Source organism: Hordeum vulgare, chromosome 2H (genome assembly GCF_904849725.1).
Source record: "Hordeum vulgare subsp. vulgare chromosome 2H, MorexV3_pseudomolecules_assembly, whole genome shotgun sequence".
Taxonomy (NCBI): domain Eukaryota; kingdom Viridiplantae; phylum Streptophyta; class Magnoliopsida; order Poales; family Poaceae; genus Hordeum; species Hordeum vulgare.
In genome coordinates this window covers 5,174,577-5,197,176 of record NC_058519.1, presented here as the reverse complement: position 1 = coordinate 5,197,176, position 22,600 = coordinate 5,174,577, and the positions used below count along the sequence as shown (strand labels likewise).

The window sequence follows — 22,600 nt, the reverse complement described above, 5'->3', positions numbered from 1 at the left end:
TGTTTGGGGTGAAACAGTCAAAGTTGTGATGTAAATCTGACCATATGAATGCTTTGCAATATTTCACTTACATATTCGTATAAACATATGTTTCCCTGCATAATTGAATGATTTTGCTATATTGTTATAATTCGCACTTACAGCCCCTAAGCTAATCTCCACTGAGCAACATCCACTAGTTATACAGGGAAACATATGACCGTGAATGATTACTTAGCACTAACCAGTTGATTTTAAAGATTTAAAGAAACATGTTAAGTCGTACCTGTTCGGGTCATAAACAATAAACATGCCATGCTCTCATAGAATTGTATGTTCTTATGATAATTTTAGAGCGAAAAAATGACACTTAATCTTGCTTGTCAAATGATCTGAATTTTCATTTGGCTCCTGTAATTGTTTGTATGATTTGAAACTCACATGGATACGACCATTGCATTGTGCATTACGATAATTTTAGTGCGCAAAATGATAGCATTAACATCTTGCTAGTCAAATAATCTGAACTTGGTTTGGCTCATGTAATAGTTTGTATGATTTGACACCCACATGGATACATCATTTGAGATTGTGAAAAATGCCCAATCTCAATCTATATAAGAGAGGTGATTACTCAATCTCAATGGCTAGAAAAGTACTCACGATTTTCGTTCTTTGCATATAAATTTGACATAAAAATCATAAAAATTCTATGAACAGAAAAAATCATAATTTTTTTACATATTCAATCTTTGCATATATATGAACATACAAACATGCATATTCAACAATAATATCACCAAAAAAAATCAAAAATTAAAAGCAATAAAAAAAACAGAGCCGTGGCGGCGGCGCCCGGGGCGACGGCGTGGGCGGCAAGGGCGACGGCGAGGGCGGCGGGGGGCGGAGGGCGAGGGCGACGGTGACGGCTCGGGGGCGGCAGGGGGCGACGACGGCGGGGGGCGGGGGGGGGGGGGGGGGGAGGGCGACGGCGACGGGCGACGGCATGGGCCCGGGGGTCGGAGGGCGATGGGCGACGGGCGACGGCGACGGGGCAGCCTGGCGGCGCCGTGGATGAGCTCGCGACGTCGTCGGGCGTGGATGAGCTCGCGGCACCGTGAAATCTGAAAATTTCCAAAGTGTTGGCTAATATAGCAAAGGCATTGGTCCCGGTTCATGGCACCAACCCGGACCAAAGGCCTCTTTTCAGCAGCCCAAAGGGCGGGAAACAGAGACCTTTGGTCCCGGTTGGTGGCACAAACCGGGACCAATGCACCTCTTTAGTCCCGGTTGGTGCCACCAACCGGGACGAAAGGTGTGTTCGCGGCAGTTCCGAAGAAGTTTAGTCCCACCTCGCCAAGCGATGTGCCCTGTTAATGGTTTATAAGCCCCTCTACGGCTGCTTATTCGAAGTGTCTTATAAAGAAAATGCAACCTAAAAATCGAAAGGTGTTTAGGTTGAATTTCCTCTATAAGCGTATCTATTTTGTTGCAATTTTTTTTATTTTATGAAAACTTTTTTAGTTAATATTTTTTGATTTTTTTAGTTCATTCTTTTTATTAATGTTTTATTTAATTATTTTTAATTCATTCTTTTTAGTCCATTTTTAACAAATAAATACCAACCGGGACCAAAGAGCGTGTGCTGGCGCGGTGCGGTGCTATGTTTAGTTCCATCTCGCTAGCTGAGAGGGGCTCGGAGTGGTTTCTAATTACTTATTTATTTTCTTTTATGATAATTCTTTTTGCTATTAAAGTTTGTAACAAAATTCTAATTACTTATTTATTTTCTTTTATGATAATTCTTTTTTGCTTTTAATGTTTTGAACAAAATTCTAATTACTTATTTATTTTCTTTTATGATAATTCTTTTTGCTATTAAAGTTTGCAACAAAATTCTATATAATTTTAGTTTCAATAATACTAGAGGTTTATAAAAGCTTTTTAGTTGATTCCTTTAGTACCAGTTCTAAGGATGTTACAAAGGCATTTTATACGGAAACTTGTGTGTTAAAACATGCATATTCATACGGAAACTTGTCTGTTATAACATGCATTTCAAATGAACTACAAAAAGGTTGGAAGTTGGCATGGTATCATCATAATAGTTGTGGAGAAAGTCTTCACTTTTTTTTCGCTTGTGTCCTTTCCTTATTGCGCCGTAACCATGGATAATCTTCATCATTTATCAGGATGCTTGGGTCAGCCTTGACTTTGAAGGGAGGAATTTCATGAAACTTTTCATAATCTTCGGACATGTCTGTCTTGCCCTGCACTCCCACGATGTCCCTTTTTCCTGAAAGAACTATGTGGCGCTTTGGCTCATCGTATGATGTATTCGCTTCCTTATTTTTTCTTTTTCTCGGTTTGGTAGACATGTCCTTCACATAGATAACTTGTGCCACATCATTGGCTAGGACGAACGGTTCGTCAGTGTACCCAAGATTGTTCAGATCCACTGTTGTCATTCCGTACTGTGGGTCTACCTGTACCCCGCCTCCTAACAGATTGACCCATTTGCACTTAAACAAAGGGACCTTAAAATCTACTCCGTAGTCAAGTTTCCATATGTCCAGTATGTAACCATAATATGTGTCCTATCCCCTCTCGGTGGCTGCATCAAAGCGCACACTGCTGTTTTGGTTGGTGCTCTTTTGATCTTGGGCGATCGTGTAAAATGTATCCCCATTTATCTCGTATCCTTTCCAAATCGTAACAGTCGAAGATGGTCCCCTGGACAACGAGTACAACTCATCACAAACAATGTTTTCATCTCTGAGACGTGTTTCCATCCAACTGCTGAAAGTCCTGATGTGTTCACATGAAATCCAGTCGTGGCACTGCTCCGGGTGTTTGGAGCGCAGACTGTTCTTATGTTCATCGACATAAGGGGTCACCAAGGTAGAGTTCTGTAGAACTGTGCAGTGTGCTTCAGACCAAGAATATCCGTCCCTGCATATTATTTTCTCCCCTCCAAGCGTGCCTTTTCCAGTCAGTCTCCCGTCATACCGCGATTTAGGGAGACCTATCTTCTTAAGGTCAGGAATGAAGTCAACACAAAACCCAATGAGATCCTCTGTTTGATGGCCCATGGAGATGCTTCCTTCTGGCCTAGCGTGGTTACAGACATATTTCTTTAGGACTCCCATGAACCTCTCAAAGGGGTACATATTGTGTAGAAATACGGGGCCCAGAATGACAATCTCGTCAACTAGATGAACTAGGACGTGCGTCATGATATTGAAGAAGGATGGTGGGAACACCAGCTCGAAACTGACAAGACGTTGCACCACATCACTCCTTAGCCTTGGTATGAATTCTGGATCGATCACCTTCTGAGAGATTGCATTGAGGAATGCACATAGCTTCACAATGGCTAATCGGACGTTTTTCGGTAGAAGCCCCCTCAATGCAACCGGAAGCAGTTGCGTCATAATCACGTGGCAGTCATGAGACTTTAGGTTCTGAAACTTTTTCTCTGCCATATTTATTATTCCCTTTATATTCGACAAGAAGCCAGTCGGGACCTTCATACTAAGCAGGCATTCAAAGAAGATTTCCTTCTCTTCTTTGGTAAGAGCGTAGCTGGCAGGACCTTCATACTGCTTTGGATGCATGCCGTCTTTTTCGTGCAAACGTTGCAAGTCCTCCTGTGCCTCAGCTGTATCTTTTGTCTTCCCATACACGCCCAAGAAGCCTAGCAGGTTGATGCAAAGGTTCTTCGTCACTTGCATCACGTCTATCGAAGAGCGGACCTCTATGTCTTTCTAGTAGCGTAGGTCTAAAAATATAGATTTCTTCTTCCACATGGGTGCGTGTCCCCCAGCGTCACTCAAAACAGCTAGTCCGCCGGGACCCTTTCGAAAAATTACGTGTAAATCATTGACCATAGCAAGTACATGATGACCGGTATGCATGGCAGGCTTCTTCCGGTGATCTGCCTCGCCTTTGAAATGCTTGCCTTTCTTTCGACATTGATGGTTGGTCGGAAGAAATCGACGATGGCCCAGGTACATATTCTTCCTGCAGCTTCCCAGGTATATACTTTCGGTATCAGCTAAACAGTGCGTGCATGCGTGGTATCCCTTGTTTGTCTGTCCTGAAAGGTTACTGAGAGCGGGCCAATCGTTGATGGTTACAAACAGCAACGCGTGCAGTTTAAATTCCTCCTGTTTGTGCTCATCCCACGCACGCACACCGTTTCCATTCCATAGCTGTAAAAGTGCTTCAACTAATGGCCTTAGGTACACATCAATGTCGTTGCCGGGTTGCTTAGGGCCTTGGATGAGAACTGGTATCATAATGAACTTCCGCTTCATGCACATCCAAGGAGGAAGGTTATACATACATAGAATCACAGGCCAGGTGCTGTGATTGCTGCTCTGCTCCCCGAAAGGATTAATGTCATCCGCGCTTAAACCAAACCATACATTCCTTGGTTCACGTGCAAACTCAGCCCAGTACTCTCTCTCGATTTTTCTCGACTGCGACCCGTCAGCGGGTGCTCTCAACTTCCCGTCTTTCTTACGGTCCTCACTGTGCCATCGCATCAACTTGGCATGCTCTTTGTTTCTGAACAGTCATTTCAACCGTGGTATTATAGGAGCATACCACATCACCTTCGCAGGAACTCTCTTCCTGCGGGGCTCGCCATCAACATCACCAGGGTCATCTCGTCTCATCTTATACTACAATGCACCGCATACCGGGCATGTGTTCAAATCCTCGTATGCACCGCGGTAGAGGATGCAGTCATTAGGGCATGCATGCATGTATCTTCTACACCTCCAATCCTAGAGGGCATACGACCTTCTTTGCTGCGTACGTACTGTCGGGCAATTCATTATCCTTTGGAAGCTTCTTCTGCAATATTTTCAGTAGCTTCTCAAATCCTTTGTCAGGCACAACATTCTCTGCCTTCCACTGCAGTAATTCCAGTACGGTACCCAGCTTTGTGTTGTCATCTTCACAATTGGGGTACAACTTTTTTTTGTGATCCTCTAACATGCGATCGAACTTCAGCTTCTCCTTTTGACATTCACATTGCGTCCTTGCATCGACAATGACCCGACAGAGATCATCATCGGGCACATCGTCTGGTTTCTCTTGATATTCAGCAGCTTCCCCCATTGCAGCATCATCGGGCACATCGTCTGGTTCCTCTTGATCTTCAGCAGCTCCCCCCATTGCAGCATCACCATATTCAGGGGACACATAGTTTTCATCGTCCTCTTCTTCTTCACCGTCTTCCATCATAACCCCTATTTCTCCGTGCCTCGTCCAAACATTATAGTGTGGCATGAAACCCTTGTAAAGAAGGTGGGTGTGAAGGATTTTCCGGTCAGAGTAAGACTTCGTATTCCCACATTTACTTCATGAACAACACATAAAACCATTCTGCTTGTTTGCCTCAGCCACTTCAAGAAAAATATGCACGCCCTTAATGTACTCGGAGGTATGTCTGTCACCATACATCCATTGCCGGTTCATCTGTGTGCATTACATATAATTATGTGTGTCAAAATTAAGAAAATCAGACAAATATCTATCTAAAGTAAGAAAATCAGACAAGTATCATAAAGAAGATAAGAACAAGAGGCTCACCACGGTGGTGCCGGTGACGAGATCGGCGCGGGCGATCAACGGCGGTGAAAACGGGGACGGGGCTTGACGGACCCCTAAATCTAGAAAAAACTCAAAAAAATGGAGCTCCTAGGTCGAGCTTCGAGAGGAGAAAGCTTAACTAGTGTGGCTCGGGCATTTCATCGAACACCTCATGTGCATAGGAGGTGAACTAGAGCACCCAAATGCCCTCTCCTCGCCGGATTGAAAAAACAGAGCACTGTGGAGTGCTCTGCCGCGACGGTGGGTATATATAGGCAAGTTATTTGTCCCGGTTCGTGGCATGAACCGGGACTAAAGCCACCCCTTCTGTCCCGGTTCATGCCACGAACCGGGACCAATGGTTGTGGGCCAGCAGCGAGGACCATTGGTCCCGGTTCGTGGCTCAAACCGGGACAAATGGTTCCACACGAACCGGGACCAATGCCCACGAGGCCCCGGCCGGCCCCCTGGGCTCACGAACCGGGTCAAATACCCCCCATTGGTCCCGGTTCTTGAAGAACCGGGACTAATGGGCTGGCGAGGGCCGAACGATAGCCCTGTTTTCTACTAGTGTCTTGAGTTTTAACTTTTCTAACACTCACTTGCAGGAGTGGCCCCAGAGTGGTACAAAAAGTGCGGCCCGCATATGGCCCAAAATTGTGGGGGTCCCAAATTTTTTATATAGGCCTAGTATTAAAAAACTGAAGCGCTCCTGGGCCGCTAAGCGCTGGAGTGAGCTGGAGTCGAGGGCTCGAGGTGAGGAGGCCATCGAGTGACGAGCATGGAAAGGGATCGGGGATTGTACTCCTCGACTCCTCCTACTCAACCGCTAAATCTCAAAAAGAATCTACTCGATTGCTACTATTTGGGTTCCTCAGGAAAGGGAACCCGACCGTGATCATGGGCCTCCTCTCGACGCATGGACGCCTCGTCTACTCTCGTCGTCTTAACGCCTCCGCGGCTCCGCCTCGTCCCTCGTTCCCTGGTCGTTAGATCGATAGGATCATCATAATTCAGATTCAGACCAATAGGGCGACACGACGCTGCCGCCGTTGCCTTCCTCGCGACCTCGCCTCCTCTCGCAAATTTCAGACTCATCGATGTCATCTTGTCAAATTGATCGGTGACTAACTCTAGCTTTCAGGTGCTTAGCGAGTCCTTCTTTTTAACTAACTTCGGTTCCTGTTCGTAATTCCTATTTTTGTAATTAATTATTGGCAGGGATTGTTACCTTGTTAGAGATTGGTTCTTACCTCCTTGGTTAATGATCACAAGACCAAAAATTAGGTGAGTTGGACAGTTCTTTCAATTGTCAAACATCGACACCTCGTCTCTAATTGATATATGCTACTGTATAACGTAAGTTAGATGATGAACGAAAATATCAGACCTGTTGAAATTCTGAATTTTTTAAAGCGACATGATTGTTTTTCCAATGCAAGTATTGCATATAGAGTTTCATTGACCATTCCTTTGACAGTTGCATTGGCAGAAATAGGTTTTTCTAAATAGAAGCTTTTGAAGTCCTATATGAGTACTACTATGACACAACAAAGACTCACATGAGAGTGAAGTGTTGGAGAAGATTGCTTTGACAGTTGCATTGGCAGAAATAAGTTTTTCTAAATAGAAGCTTTTGAAGTCCTATATGAGTACTACTATGACACAACAAATACTCACATGCGAGTGAAGTGTTGGAGAAGATTGATTACGAGGATATCATTGAAGATTTCATTTCAAAGAATACTAAAAGACTCAGGATGCTCAAATAAATAGCAACCTAGAGTTGGATATGTATGACTTTTTTATATGTCCAATTGGTATGTAAGACATTATATTATATATATTATACTTTTTTCTCTGAAATATATATACATTATAATTGCTCATTAGTTCAATTTTTTTGTGAGATAGGGCCCCATTTTTTAGTTTCGCACAGGGCCTCGGGTCTGCACTTTTATCCAAGTATAGGCGTCTGAAATAATCTTTCTTCTCCTTAATAGCCTTCTATCAATCATCGTTCCACCACCAGGTATTTTTAGCTTCGCTTCTACTTCCCCTCAACACTCCAAACTCCTGTGAGGCCACCTTAGAATGCAATTCTCCATCTTCACTCACATATTGTCTGCATCACATCCTTCCTCCCAAGGGCCCTCCTTAATGAATATCTCCTTGAATGTTTGAGCTACCCCCTCCCCTTTGAGCTTCCACCACTTCATTCTAGTGACTTTGGTAAGCTTGTGCTATTGGACACAAATCATAAAGTGGAAGTCAACAATGACAAGCTTATGTCGAGGACAACACTCTATCCATGTATTACTTTAGAATCTAGGCATGCACGCTGCTACTTTGTAGATGTGATTTTTCCCCAAAGAGGAAGGAATTGATATAGTAGAGTAGAACAAGTATTTCCCTCAGTGAGAACCGAGGTTTATTGAACCAATGGAAGAAATACGGAATCAACCGCCGATAGTACCTGCACGACCAAGAGCAAATACTTTGACCCAACGCAGGCAAGAGGGTTGTCAATCCCCTTGTTCGCGTTAATTGCAACGATCAAATATGATATTGGTTGGTAGATAAATTGCAAAGTAAGTTAAAAGGAAAAAATGCACCAAGGTAAATTGTGTTGGAAATATGCCCCAGCGGCAATAATAAACTAGTTATTATTATATTTCCTTGTTCATGATAATCGTTTATTGTCCATGTTAGAATTGTATTGATTGGAAACTCAAATACATGTGTGGATACATAAACAACACACTGTCCCTAGTGAGCCTTTAAAGGACTAGCTCGTTGATCAAAGATGGTCAATGTTTTACTGCCCATAAACATGAGTTGTCATTTGATAACGGGATCACATCATTAGGAGAATGATCTATGGGTAAGACCCAAACTATGAACCTAGAATATGATCGTGTCAGTTTATTGCTATTGGTTTCTGCATGTCAAGTATTTGTTCCTATGACCATGAGATCATGCAACTCCCGGACACCGGAGGAATGTCTTGTGTGTATCAAATGTCACAATGTAACTGCGTGACTATAAAGGTGATGCATAGGTATCTCCGAGGGTGTCTGTTGGGTTGGCTTGGATCGATACTGGGATTTGTCACTCCGTATGATGGAGAGGTATCTCTAGCACCCACTGAGTAATACAACATCACAAGAAGCTTGCAAGCAATGTGACTAAGGAGTTAGTCACGTGATCTTGCATTGCGGGACGAGTAAAGAGACTTGCCAGTAACAAGATTGAATTAGGTATGCAGATACCGATGATTGAATCTCGGGCAAGTAAAATACCGATGGACAAAGGGAACAACATACGCGATGAACTGAATCCTTGACACTGAGATTCAATCGATACAGATCTTCATACAATACGTAGGAACCAATATGGGCATCCAGGTCCCGCTGTTGGTTATTGACCGGAGAGTGTCTCGGTCATGTTTGCATAGTTCTCGAACCTGCAGGTTCTGCACACTTAAGGCTTGGTGACGTTTCGGTATTACTAAGTTATGTTTGTTTGTGAACAAAGATTGTTCGGGGTCCCGGATGACACCCCGGACGTCACGAGGAGCTCCAGAATGGTCCGGAGGTAATGATTCATATATAGGAAAGTGGTATTTGGGTTACAAAAAGGTTTCAGGCATTTCCGATAGTGTACCGGGAATGTCAAATGAGATCCGGGGGTCCACCGGGAGGGGGGCACATGGGCCCAAGAGGTGGCGCACCAGCCCTAGGTGGGCTGGGCAGCCGACCCCATAAGGGTCCCATGCGCCCAAGAGGAAAAGAGGTGGAGGGTGGAGGAGTCCTTGTTGGAGTAGGACTCCTCCCCACGCCCACCTCCTTGCAGTAGATGGACTCCACCTCCTTGGCCAGCGGCTAAAGGCCCAAGGGGAAACCATAGGGCGCCTTCTCCACCCCTTCCTCCGATATATAGTGGAGGTTTTGAGGGAAACCACCACCTGAAAAGCCACATTTTGCCCTCTCCTCTCTAGATCGTTTCCCTCCTCGAGATTAGTTCGGTAGAGCTCGGCGAAGCCCTGCCGAATCAGTTCACCACTACCGCCACCACGCCGTTGTGCTGCTGGAGAACTTATCTACCTCTCAGCCCCCGCTTGCTGGATCAAGGAGGCGGAGATCGTTATCAAGATGTGCGTGTGCTGAACGGGGAGGTGTCGTTCGTTTGTCACTATATCATGATTGGATCGTGGGACGGCTTGCGATTTGGATCACGAAGATGTTCTACTACATCAACCGCATTTATTAACGCTTCCCGCTTAGTGATCTATAAGGGTATATGTGGATCTGACCTCTCCTCTCGTAGATGGTCATCACCATGGATAGATCTTGTATGTGTGTAGGTTTTTTTTTTGTTTCCCATGCAACGTTCCCCAACAAATCGTGCTTTAATAAATATGTGAAATAGACCCAGGGGCCATAGTTTTCACTACAAGCATATCTCTCAAGAACATAGCATATGGTGGGCAAACGAATTACTGTTGGGAAATTTATACAAAAGCCCATAGTTATGATGTTATTCATGGCATGATCATGTACATATGCATTACGTTCGTGACAAGTAGACCGACTCCTACCTGCATCTACTATTATCACTCCACCAATCAACCGCTATCTAGCATGCATCTATAATATTAAGTTCATGACAAACAGAATAACACTTTAAGCAAGATGACATAATGCAGACAAAGTATGACAAGCAATATGTTCATACCCAATCCTTTTATTCTTATTAGCAACAATACAAATACGTTCCTCTCTACCCTTTCTATCATTAGGTGAGGCTACAACAAGATTGAACCTACTACTATGCACCATGCCCTCTTGTGATCTACTTATCTATTTGGCCAAAGAAGACACATAGATGGAAAGCATACATAGCTGTAACAATCATACATAATAAAGTTATAATAGATTTCGAAAAGACTCTGTTACTTGCAATGGATAATCTGATCATAAAGCCACAGTTCCTCGGATCCCAACAAACACACCGTAATAGAGGATTACATCGCATTAATCCCTAGAGAGAACATGGTATTGAAGATAATACAGAAAGAGAGCCATCTACCTAATCACTATGGACATGTAGGTCCGTGATGAACTACCCACACATCATCATGAAGGCGGCAAGGTTGATGAAGACGGCCTCCGTGATCAATTCCCGACAGAGTTCTAGCGGAGGCCTCCAAATGTAATCGTGAAGGAACAGAGACTTACACCGTCATTTTTTTCGGGGTTCCTTTTAGGGTTTTTGGAATATATGGGAAATTATAGGACGAAGAGGCGGTGCAGGAGAGCCACGAGGGCCCCAGAAGCTCACACGGCGCCCCCAGGTGGCGCACCGTATGAGCTTGTGGCCCTCTCATCCGGCGTCATGTGTCCTCCGGACGCTCCAGGGTCTGTGTTGGTCCAGACAAAATCACCGTAAAGTTTCGTTCCGTTTGGACGTCATTTGGTATAAATTCCCGCGAAACAAGAAAATAAACAAAAACAAAGATGGCACTGAGCACTAGGTTAATATATTAGTTTGCAAAAATTATATACAATGGCCTCTAAAGTATATAAGTTTGATAAAATAGTAGCATGAAGCAATAAAATATTATAGATACATTGAAGACGTATCACACACATGTCTTACCTTCTCGAGAGGATGAAATCAATCTGGCTAGAGGGTTGACCACTACAAACAGTCATTAGATGTGATTTTCTCTTCTTAAGTAGGGTGTTAGCTACGATCATGTCGCAGGCTAGAGCAAAGCTTAAGATATCACCTTCTTATTGATTCCCGATGCCATAGCCAAAGCCCCCATGCATCCCATCAAAACCTGTGTTAGATATGCCCACGCGACCATTAAGATCTCGTCCTACAAAGAGCCAGTCGCCAATCTGTAGACTCCTAACCATGTTCTCCAGGCCTTCGCAGAACTCCCTTTTGGTGTTTTCGTTTTGGCTTATTTGCAGGGCATGCGTGTCGATAATGTTGAGAACTAAGTCCCCAACTACCAGCTTGACCAGGATAATCCAGTCCCCACGTCTCCGACATCTATCACTCCAAACTTTAGGCTCTCCTTGATTAATATGCCTACTCCATTTCTGTTTCCAGAAGCCAGTATCCTCCACCTCTTTCATATTTTGTCCCCTCAATTTGGTCTCTTAGATGCAAATGATAACAACACCTCTCCTCATGATGTATCAACTAGCTCCCGTCGCCTACTGTTAGGGATCCTACATTCCCACTACCTAAGCGGATCCTCCTAGGATCGACTAGCTTTCTTGCCCTTCGCACTCGTCGAGTCAAATGCGAAGATCCTTATTCATTTTTCACTACACCCGGGCGTGAATGCATCGATGCACTAAGGATGTGACAACCCATCCTTGCTCACTTGCCACCGTATCCAGATCAAGATACGCGGCGCCACCAGGGTGGTGGCTGACCGACCCTTGCCCATTTGACACCACACTCGGGTTTCGATGTGGTGCGTCGTTGAGAGGGTTACACCCCAGCGAAAATATTTTGGGTTCCATTTCCATAAGAGTGACTGAGTTTTATTGTTGGATATCCAAGCTAGCCTATCACAGCCCTGCTCCTTTACCTGGGCTTAGAACTGGTTATGTTGAGACAACTTAGGCGGAGTTGAATTCAAAACAAATTGATATAAGATAAAATAAAATTGAATTTTGGAACATAAAACATGATCAAACTATTGATGATCTTGCAAAGTTTAGACCCCAAATAACATTTGAGGAGTCCTCACCTAAAAAATAGAATCACTGTTTACAGTTTATGTGCACTTTTAAGTAGTGATTTTTTTTTCATGGGGGTTTGTTTAAAGTTTATGTGCACTTTTGAACAGTGATTTGTTTTGTAAAGGCTCCTCGAATCTTATTTGGGGCTGAAACTTTGCAAGATCATTGAAAAATTTGATCATCTTTGATCATCAAAGTTTCAGGTTTTGTTCTATTTGTTTTTCAATTTTTTTGTGTGTGTGAGGGTGTGGAGGCACTCAGAGCTGTTACACCACCTTAGACCAAGGAGAAAACATAGAGCGCTATACAAAATAGCCTTGTCCATGAAAATATGTTTTTAACGTGTTATAGCGTGTTATTAGCGAGACACTGTACGTTGATCAATTTAATGAGACAATTCTTTAACGAGACAATTCTCTATACGCTATAATATGCTACTAGCTATGGTATAGCGTGTTATTTTTTTTAACTGCCTTAGATGAATGCTAGGGTGAAAAAAAATGAATGATAGGGTGAAAAAAAATGTTTCGCCACGTGAGATTTAAGCTTACTTATTTTGAGCCTAAACCGGCACACGAATTATTAAAACCCCTTTCAAACTGAGCCTGCACACTCGTCCGAGTGGAATGTTCGTTCCGAGGTTGACGGCCAGGCTGGCCTATGGCGTGAAGGAGGTGACTCCAAGAATTTCCGCGTCGTAAGAAGTCAGGACGGCCGGCGACTGGCGACGACTTGGACCGAGGAGGCGATGCGACTCGCCGGAGCAGCCGAGCCGTGCGCGCGGTTGGCGACTGGGCGGCGATGCGTCGTGCCGTCGCCTATAAAAATGAAATGCTCGTCGCCGATTGAGCAATTAATCTCACCACGTCAGTAGTAGTGAGTCATTGTGGCCATGGGCTCGCCTGCAAGCACAGGCAGCGCGCAGTTCCCCCTCCTCCTCCTCATCCTCCTGCTCTTCGTTGGCTTACACCTCTCTGGAGCGCAATCTCCCGCTCCCGCTCCCGCTCTCGTTCCCTCTCCAGCCGTCGATGCCATTGCCCCTACCCCCGTCTCCCCTGTAAATGTATTCCCCCCTCCCGTCCCAGCCGCAGTTGCCTCACCCTTCTCCTTCAGCTTCGACTTCACCAACAATTCCAACTACCGCCATGATGACCTCAAGTTCGAGGGCCACGCCGTCGCGCAAACTCAGCTGGTCGACCTCGGTACCTGCGACGGGTCATCGGATTGCATGAGAGTGGGACGCGTGTCGTACGCGCACCCTGTGCCATTCTACGACAGCACCACAGGCGGCGGCGAGATGGCCAGCTTCCAAACGCGCTTCACCTTCGGCATCTTGTCTAACAACAAGAATGCCAAGGGAGAAGGCATGGCTTTCTTCCTCGCCTATTTCAATTCCACATTTCAGGGGGACTCCTCAAGCGGAAGCGGCGGCCTCGGCTTGATGGTCGGAGATGGCGCCTCCTTGGACACCGACCAGTTCGTCGCCGTGGAGTTCGACACGTTCCAGGACACATGGGACCCCATCGGCGACCACATCGGTATTGACATCAACTCTGTGGCCTCCCCTAACTACAACGCAAGCTTGCCCTTCGACCTCAGCGGCTACATGATGGCCACTATCACCTTTGAAAACACCACCCGGACGCTGGTCGCTGACCTGCAGTTTGCTTATCCGGATGGTAATTATCGCCCCGATCATGGTGTGGTGAGCGGGCAATTACCCGTTACCCTCAGCAGCTTGCTCCCGGCTCAAGTGGCAGTGGGGTTTTCTGCGGCCACCAGCCCACGCTCCGGCATGGTGCAGCATCAGATACTGTCATGGTCCTTCAACTCGTCCCTTGCTCTGCCCGAAAAAGGTATTATTGTTATATATAATACATATACACCTTTGTTTATTCAATGCAACTGCTAGGATTTTTTTGGGTAACTGCTAGGAAAATTAGAGCATGGTTAATAGTACAGTCCACAATCTCCATCTAATTTTATGCACACATCCATTTATTAAAAAGTTCATGCAAAAACATAAATAAAATTACAAGTCGAAATGCCACAACCGGCCAAAATAGGATACAACTAGATGATAACCCGCGCGTTGCAGTGGAAACAAACCGGTATATTTTGATGAGATTTGGGTTTTTTGAATTTAAATACAGGACTAAAGATTAAAAATACATATGATTTGTTGCATTCGGTTACTTTATAGTTATAAAATATTTATTAAGTAATATTTCTCATGCATGTTTAGAAAAATGAAAGTAGTGGAATTAATAAAGTGAGATGTGTGTATGTTTTGAGGGAATTAGTGTAAGTAGCTTTTTCATGCATGCATGTTAAGAGAAATAAAAGTAGTGGAGTTGATTAGGTGGCATGTATGATGATGTGGCATGTGTGCATGTTGAGATAATATAAGTAGTGGGGATCAACTTCTTAAGTATACTAGACGATGCCCCGCACTTTGATGCGGAAAACTTCTTAACAAATGTTTGGATAAATGTTAGAAAACTAATGTTAATGTAAAAAACCATTATAAAAATGTCTTGCTTAATTAACTAGAAAACAAATTCATGCCTGAGGCTATGTTTTGCATGAAAAGATTAATAAAAAAATAACTTATGACTACATGCATGATGACATTGTTGTATGGAAAGGAAAAAATGGATAGTGGGTTCTAGCTAGTATTTAAGAATGGAAAATATGATATGATGTCTACACACATATTCTAGTATTGGATGGTCACCTAAACTGGTTATACTTACCCCACGCTACCATCTTTCAACAGTTGCTCCCACAAGTCATAAGCTCCCTCACGTCCGCGGGAAGTAATGACCATGCACCGGTACATCCAGACGCATCTCTACGTAACCTGCAATTTTTTCAATCTTTCTTTTGTTAAACACAAAATCATTTTAACGGTTTCAAATAGCCCAAAGTAATGCACAAACTCCACACGATTTCGTACCGCATTATTGGGTTCCAACCCACTTAGCCAATTACCAAAAAGATTTGATATGCTAGTCGACGGAGGAATATTGAAAGTCACATGAATAGAATGCCACAAAAGCTTGGTGAGTGGGCAGGCTAGAAACAGATGACGAATTGTTTCCTATTGGCCACGAAAACAACATTGTTTACTACCTTATCATATGTGTTTAGCCAAATTGTCCTTGATGAGAATCACACGCTTATGCACAAACCACGTGAAAATCTTAATCTTTAAAGGGGGTTTTGGTTTTCCATATATGCGGGGAACGGGAAACAATGCTAAGTCATATTTGTATGCTACGTTATTAATACGTGGCCCGCTTTTTTCTCTCACAATGGGTATTGGAACATGTGATATAGTTGGTCATATGTTTATAGCACGGTTATCTTCTCTCTCCTCTCCTCTCTTCTTCAGCTAGAAAAAAAATATGATTCGACATCTCTTATAGCCTGCCTATGGCTTCCTGTTGTACTTGCTTTTAAGATGCTACGAAGGCAGTTTATAGAGCCTGAAGTACTTGTGTTGGGCTCCCTATCGCATGAAAATTCTATTTATAAATATAGGCTCCTAAACATTTAGGGCTATTTATGGAGGAGTAGATCTTTCTTCCATTGACGTATTCAAGAAAAGAAATGCCACCACCTATCCCACAATCAACTCTAACGTGCCGCTAGGCGCTATCAACCTCACCCATCCATGATCTAGCTCCACCCTTGGGCATGGTTAATGGAAAATAGTAAATTCTAGTGGTGCTGCTACCTAACGGCGAAGCATCCACGGTTGTTCTAGTTTTGGGGATTACTGCTGCTATTTCATGTATAAGAAGCATCAATGAAATACATAGGGATACATGTGGGTCATCTGCATGCTTGTGTCAGATTTGTAGAGAGAGAGAGAGAGGATGTGAAAAGAAGGACTGCTGCACACGTCTTAAAAATATTCTCTCCCCCTCCATCAGAAGGCTTACATTTTATTTCTTTGTGAAATTCTGGATGGATGATATCTTTTGAATCAAAGCTCCGTTAGTGATGGTCAGTTCTATACAAGAGCTCTGAAATGTGGTTAGAATAGCTAGGAAGGGGGAGGGGGGGGGGGGGCATGCCGAGATATGGGATGCATCGTTTTATCTCAAAATTTAATTTATACACATTGGTATTCATTAAGATAGAAGAGACAAATAAATTTGGAGACACCTTCACTAACAATATTAACTAATAGGCAGTGTTAATTACGTGCATGCAGTTCATAACATGAAGCCAGCGTTTATTGGAGGGTCAATTGGAGGAGCTGTGGCGTTGGTGGTTGTAGTTTGGTGTATCCTCTCGTGCTTCAGGTGGAAAAAGAGCACTAGAAGCCATGATTTTGTGACACGAACTGGAGGACCTAGACAGTTCGACTACCGTGATCTGGCTGTTGCAACGGGCAACTTCTCAGCGGAGAGGGTTATTGGGCGAGGTGCCTTTGGAGTAGTCTATAGGGGTACGTTGATCTCCAAAGGATCATCATCATCATCATCATCGTCATCAGGTGTGCACTCGAGAGAATCAGATGCATTGTCTTCCATGGAATCGGGTGCGTCATCAAACCCGAGCTCGAAGGAATCAGACGGCGGTGAGGTGGCTGTAAAGAAAATATTGAATGAGCCAAGGGGAGGAAATCTTGACTTCTTCGCGGAGATGAGCGCCATTAGCGCAGCAAAGCACAAGAATCTCGTCAAACTGAAAGGTTGGTGCTGCAAAGGAAACAGCCAAAACATGTTTGATTTCATGTGTTGGTGCTACAGGAAGAAGAAAGATGACGAGCTCTTCCTTGTCTATGAACTGGTGCCCAATGGCAATCTGCATTACCACCTACGTGAGAGTGAGCAAGTGATAGCATGGCCAACAAGGTACTACCGGCCGGTACCACCATATACCGTGCATATTTTGTTCTTCTTATTATATTTTCTTGAGGGGATTAATAATGGATGGTAATGTTATTCATTAATTTGCCCGTCTGTTTTTCAGGTACCAAATCATCAAAGACATTGGTTCTGCTCTTGTCTACCTCCACCATGACTGCGCCCCTTACATTCTTCATAGAGATATCAAACCAAGCAACATACTCCTAGACAACAACTTCAACGCCAAGCTTGCTGACTTCGGGCTGTCGAGGATCGGCAACCAGGACAATGCGACATTATTGACAACCGCCATAGGTACGGAAGGGTACATTGATCCAGAATGCAGGAAAGATGGAAAAGTAAAGTTCTACCGGAGCTCCGACGTCTACAGCTTTGGAATCGTCCTGCTAGACATTGTATGCACAGGAAAGTCCAGGGAGCGAGTATGGGAGCTGTACATAAGAAGCAGGGTCATGGAGGCTACAGATGGAAGGTTACATGGCGGCGATGACGACTTGGACAGGAACCAGATGCAGCGCGTGGCTGTCCTAGGACTCTGGTGTTCTCTTTCTGAGAGTGCCAAGCGACCTACCGTTCGGAAAGCAATGGAGGTCCTGGAACGTGACGAGCCGTTGCCTGACCTTGACTACTTGGTGAAAACTTCGGTACCCTCAGCACAGCAAGGCACCTGCACCATTAGCTCTGACCAGCATGCACTTAAGTCAGATGGCACCTAGATCTTTCAGCGAGCCACATGAATCACTTTTTGGATATGGTTACGCCAGTCAACGTGGACTACTACACTGCATATGCACATGTATATATGGATATAGCCAGCTCTCAATGTTCCTACTTACCTACGATCAACGTGGCGTGCATATACTTCGTATGCATCTCACGGTTGATCTATGTTGCTGTTGACGTTTGCATCATGTTGGTCTTTGTCTGCATTAAATGTTGGTTTGGTTATATGGGCAAATGTAATAAACTATTATGATACTCAATGTTTTTACTCTCTTTTTTTTTCATTCATGCTGGTTTTTCTTCGGCCCTCATCATTTTTCTTCGGCCCTCATGCTCGGTGGCTGAGACGCTCAGCCAGGAGAGGAGCCCGGCGCTGGCTGCTCTCTGCTCGCCGTCTACCATGCTGCGCCCTCTCCCCTCCATGTCGTCAACGCGCCCTTCTGGCTTCGAGGCCTCGCCAACCCCACCGCTCCCCAATAGTAGTGCTATGCAGCCCGCGCCCACTACTCCTCGTGCTCGCCTGCACGCTGCTGATGTCTCGCTATCGGCAGGTTTGGCGGCCGGCAGCCAAGAAAGGCGTGAGGCTCGTTTGCCGTAGCCTGGGCATCACCAGAGATGGTGAAGATGTCACCGATGCCGCTACCGGCAGGTTTGGCTGCGCTGATCGTTCCAAGTCCAGCCTAGGCCCTCCCTGCTCAGCTCTTTGTTGAAATTAACCCAGTTGCACTGAAGTTTATTTTTTCTGTTATATTATGTAACAATAACGCACACTCTGTCTTCGTCCTGCACGAAGCTTCAGTGTTGATGTCAGGTCATGCCTGGCCGACAGGTGCTACGCTTTGTCATGCCTGGTCGACAGGTGCTATGCACGTCAGATCTTACTGAGCCTTCGCGTTTGGATGAACGAGCGCGGGGAGATGGTGCCGTTGGGCGCCGTTGTGGCGTCGACGGATGGCTGGACTGACAAGGATTATGCGGATCTCTCTCCTGAAAATGGTTCAACGGTTCGAGGATGATGGCAGCTTCTAAAACGTGTGCATGTGGTGTACACTTTAGGTCTGCTGCACCGGCTGTGAGTTCCGATACGTTATGTGGATGGATCAGAGACGACACCGGATTTAGATATGGGGAGTGAGAGCACTCCACATTATCACGGTATGTAGGTGTGAGAGGGGGCTTCGGGTGGTTTGATGTATGTACTTGTCAGACCTTTGTTGAATAAGTAATAAAGATGGCTGCATGCATCATTCGATTCAGAGGTCGGGGCTCAGCCTCCTTTTCTAAAAAAACGTGGTGCGATAGATTAGCTGTAGTGTTTACTTTGTTGTTGTAATTCAGTTATTCAGCTAGCCACGATCTGTCCGTGGATGGCACGGGGAAACCGGATCATGGGCAACAATTCTGTTAGGAAGGAATAAAAGGAAAGCCAGAAAAGACCCACAGATTACGCTTCACAGAACTGCTTCACCAGCGTTCGTGTGTGTGGTGCCTCTTCCTAGTCATCTTTCTCCTTGTGTCCACCTCGTGTGTGTGATCCTGAGAGTGTTTGATCTAACATTTGGCACCAGAGCTAGGGTTCACGGAGGCGGAGCACGGCGGCGGAGATCGGAGGAGCTGTGATGACGGTGATCGGCGATGGAAGACATGTCACCGAAGAAGGATCTGAACAGCGGCGGCAACGGCGGCAGAAAGTACCCGCCGCCACCAAGGAGGCCCGGAGATGATAGCGCTGTGGTCGTCCAGCGTGCGTCAACGAGGACCGGCGGCGTCCCGATCCAATATCTGATGCTCAACGACTCCAACTACGGTTCGTGGGCCTTGAAGATGAGAGTGTTGCTTGGTCCGTTCGGCGTGTGGTCGGCGTTGGAGGGCACCGCGGAGTTCGACTAAGAAAAGGATGATGAGGACTTCGCAGCTCTCTCCCAGTCCGTCCCGGATGCGGTGATGATGGCGGTGGCCAACTGCGAGACTGTTCACGGCGCCTGGAAGGCCATCCGACGCATGCGTGTCGGCGAAGATCGTGTCCAGAAGGCGCGAGTGAAGCAACTCAAGCGCCAGCTCGATCGCATGGAGATGGACGACTCTGAGTCCGTTAGTGTGTTTGCGCAGAAATTGATGACACTCGTTGGAGAAATCCGACTGTTGGGCGAGACACTATCGGATGAGTCGATCATTGGTCCTCTTCAACGTTGTTCCGAGCCGGTTTGGGGACATCGTGACCACCATCGAGCAGTGGGGTGACCTCACTACCATGACCCTGTCAGAGGCAGTTGGGCGTCTCGCCGCGTTCGAAGAGAGCCAGCGCTGTCGGCGCCGTCACTCCGGCGGGAAGGAGGACCAACTGATGCTGATGACACAAGTCCTTGAGCAGTTGATGAAGGAAAAAAAAGGGTCACCGGGAGCCGCCAGGAGCAACACCGGTCGTGGCCGCGGAGGTGGTCGAGGTCGAGGCGGTGGCCGCGGACAAGCCGGGAGCGGCGAGAACAAGGACGTGGAGAAGCAGAAGAAACACCGTAAGTTCGACATCACTAAGGTCAGGTATTTTAACTGTAATAAGATAGGACATCAGTCAGACTGTCCAGAGCCCAAACGAGAGCAGGCAAATTTTGCCCAGGAGGAGGAGGCAGATGAGCAACATCTGCTCATGATCGCAGCCCGTGAGCTGGCCCCAACAAAGATCGAGTTGACGGAACAAGTGTTCTTGAATGAGAAGCAGCGCTTCCGAAGCTAAGTGGTGATCGGGACATCTCCTGGTACTTGGACACCGGAGCAAGTAATCATATGACCGGTTGTCGCGACAAGTTTGCAGAGCTCGATGAGGCAGTAAACGGCAAGGTCAAATTTGGCGATGGCTCTGCTGTGGACATCCGTGGACGAGGTTCATTTCTCTTGAAGTGTCTCACGGGTGAGCACCGGGTTTTGACGGATGTATACCAAAATTTTAAATAGAGCGCTAAGCCTCTTAGTCAGCCTGGACGTGGCGAGCGGGCTTCGTGGCCCGTTCGGTCCGAGCCGGCTCGGTCCTGGCCCGGTAGAAAATCCAGCCGGTCCGGGCTGCAGATTTCGGGCCGCCACTTTGACGGTCCGGTCCGGTCTTTAACCGAGACTGCTCGCAGGACCGAGGTCTTCTGTGCTCACCGCCGTCTTCTCTGCTAGCGCCGTCGTCTTCTCTGCTCGCCGTCGTCTCCTCTGTTCACGTCATCGTCTCCTTTGCTCTCCGCCGTATCCTCTGCTCGTCGTCGTCTCCTCTATTTGCAGCCGTCTCCTCTGCTAGCCGCCGCATGCATGCGCCAGCACATGCACTGATGCAGAAGCAGTGACCGCCGCTGTTCCTCGTCTTCATGGCTGTCGGCAGCCCTTGGATGAACCACCATGTCTCCAGGCTTCCCGCTGCTTACCTCGCTGTAGTGTGCACCACAGCCGCTCAGGAGTTCTCGATCAGGTGAAAAACAGAAAAGCCGTTCGCGCGACAAGGTGATTGAGCGCCGGATTTTTTTTTGTGTTTGTCTCCCTCCGTTTCGGTCGTGTCTCTGGCGATCACCGTCCACTCGCAATTCCATTTTTGCGCCAAGCTCGCAACGGGGATAAGCGTGCTGCTGCTGTAATTTCTGAAGTTTTTGTACATTGTTTCCTTCAGGATAAGATAATGTACTGTAAAGTTTTCTCGGCATGGAGTAAGTGGCAATTGGTTCAGTAGTGCAATGTGGCAGCACTCTACATTAAGCAGGAGATTCGTTGCAAAATTACAGCAAAGGAATACTGAATGTACAAGTGTTATGCTTGGTTAAGCAGCTAGCTAGCACATTTTGCAAACAGGAGCTGCTAGGACTTAAACTTGTTGTAGCTTACTAGGACCTAAATTGCAACTAAATACGAGCTAAACAGCAGGAATGTTCCAATCGATCCTCACGGTCCTAAAAAGACTGACCGAGCCAGCTGACTTTCGAGCCGGTCCTGAAAATACGGACCGCTGGACAGCTCGGTCCGGTTCGGTCCAAACGCCGGCTCGGACCGTGACCGGACCGGACCGGACCGTGTCCAGGCCTACCTCTTAGCGGCAGCTCGGCCAAAAGCTATGAAATGCTATAGCGCAACTATAGCATGCTAAGCCCCATTTAGCGTTTTTGTATAAATCAATAAACAAACGAAAAAACAAACATAAATCAGTCATCAATTCAACATATATGTACTTCACAATTGACATATATCAATTAGCATACAACGAAATCAATAGAAGAATGATATTGTATTATGTAATTCAGAACATAGTAGTAGCTTTCACTCCTCAGTATATCTAAATGTTTAGAAAAGCATTCACTCCCCAGCAAATACATCCAAAATACGTGATTGAAAAATGTACGATAGTAACAAATAGACTTCCAATGTATCTGTAATTCTATATATAAGTGAAAATTTTAGTAGCATCCGTTTTTATTGTGAATCGGGAGCATTCAGTCCTTCACATATTTTTATAGCAGTACAAGCATTCACAAAAAGAAATAACATGGGATAAATAAGCTTACCTGCTGATGGGATTTGATGGCTCATGGTCGCCCGCGGGGAGCACAGTCGCGTGGGGACCTTCGTCCACCTGTGGATGCGGTCGTCGTTACAGCAGAGGGAGTGGAGAGGAGGGAG

The 22,600-nt window shown here is 45.8% G+C and overlaps 1 protein-coding gene across 1 annotated transcript; it reads left to right on the top strand.

Moving 5' to 3' along the window:
- The first annotated feature begins 13,229 nt into the window (after positions 1-13,229).
- LOC123429057 (L-type lectin-domain containing receptor kinase IX.1-like) lies at positions 13,230-18,222 on the top strand. Its single transcript, XM_045113118.1, has 3 exons — positions 13,230-14,209; positions 16,579-17,224; positions 17,343-18,222. The coding sequence occupies exons 1-3, from the start codon at positions 13,246-13,248 to the stop codon at positions 17,953-17,955; spliced, it is 2,223 nt and encodes a 740-aa protein (XP_044969053.1). The 5' UTR covers positions 13,230-13,245; the 3' UTR covers positions 17,956-18,222.
- The last annotated feature ends 4,378 nt before the right edge of the window (positions 18,223-22,600 follow it).

Excerpts from the sequence above, each read along its gene's own strand:
- LOC123429057 (XM_045113118.1), top strand. The coding sequence starts at position 13,246 with ATGGGCTCGCCTGCAAGCACAGGCAGCGCGCAGTTCCCCCTCCTCCTC. Across the intron at positions 14,210-16,578 it reads CCTTGCTCTGCCCGAAAAAG|TTCATAACATGAAGCCAGCG; the intron begins GTATTATTGTTA and ends ACGTGCATGCAG. Across the intron at positions 17,225-17,342 it reads GTGATAGCATGGCCAACAAG|GTACCAAATCATCAAAGACA; the intron begins GTACTACCGGCC and ends TCTGTTTTTCAG.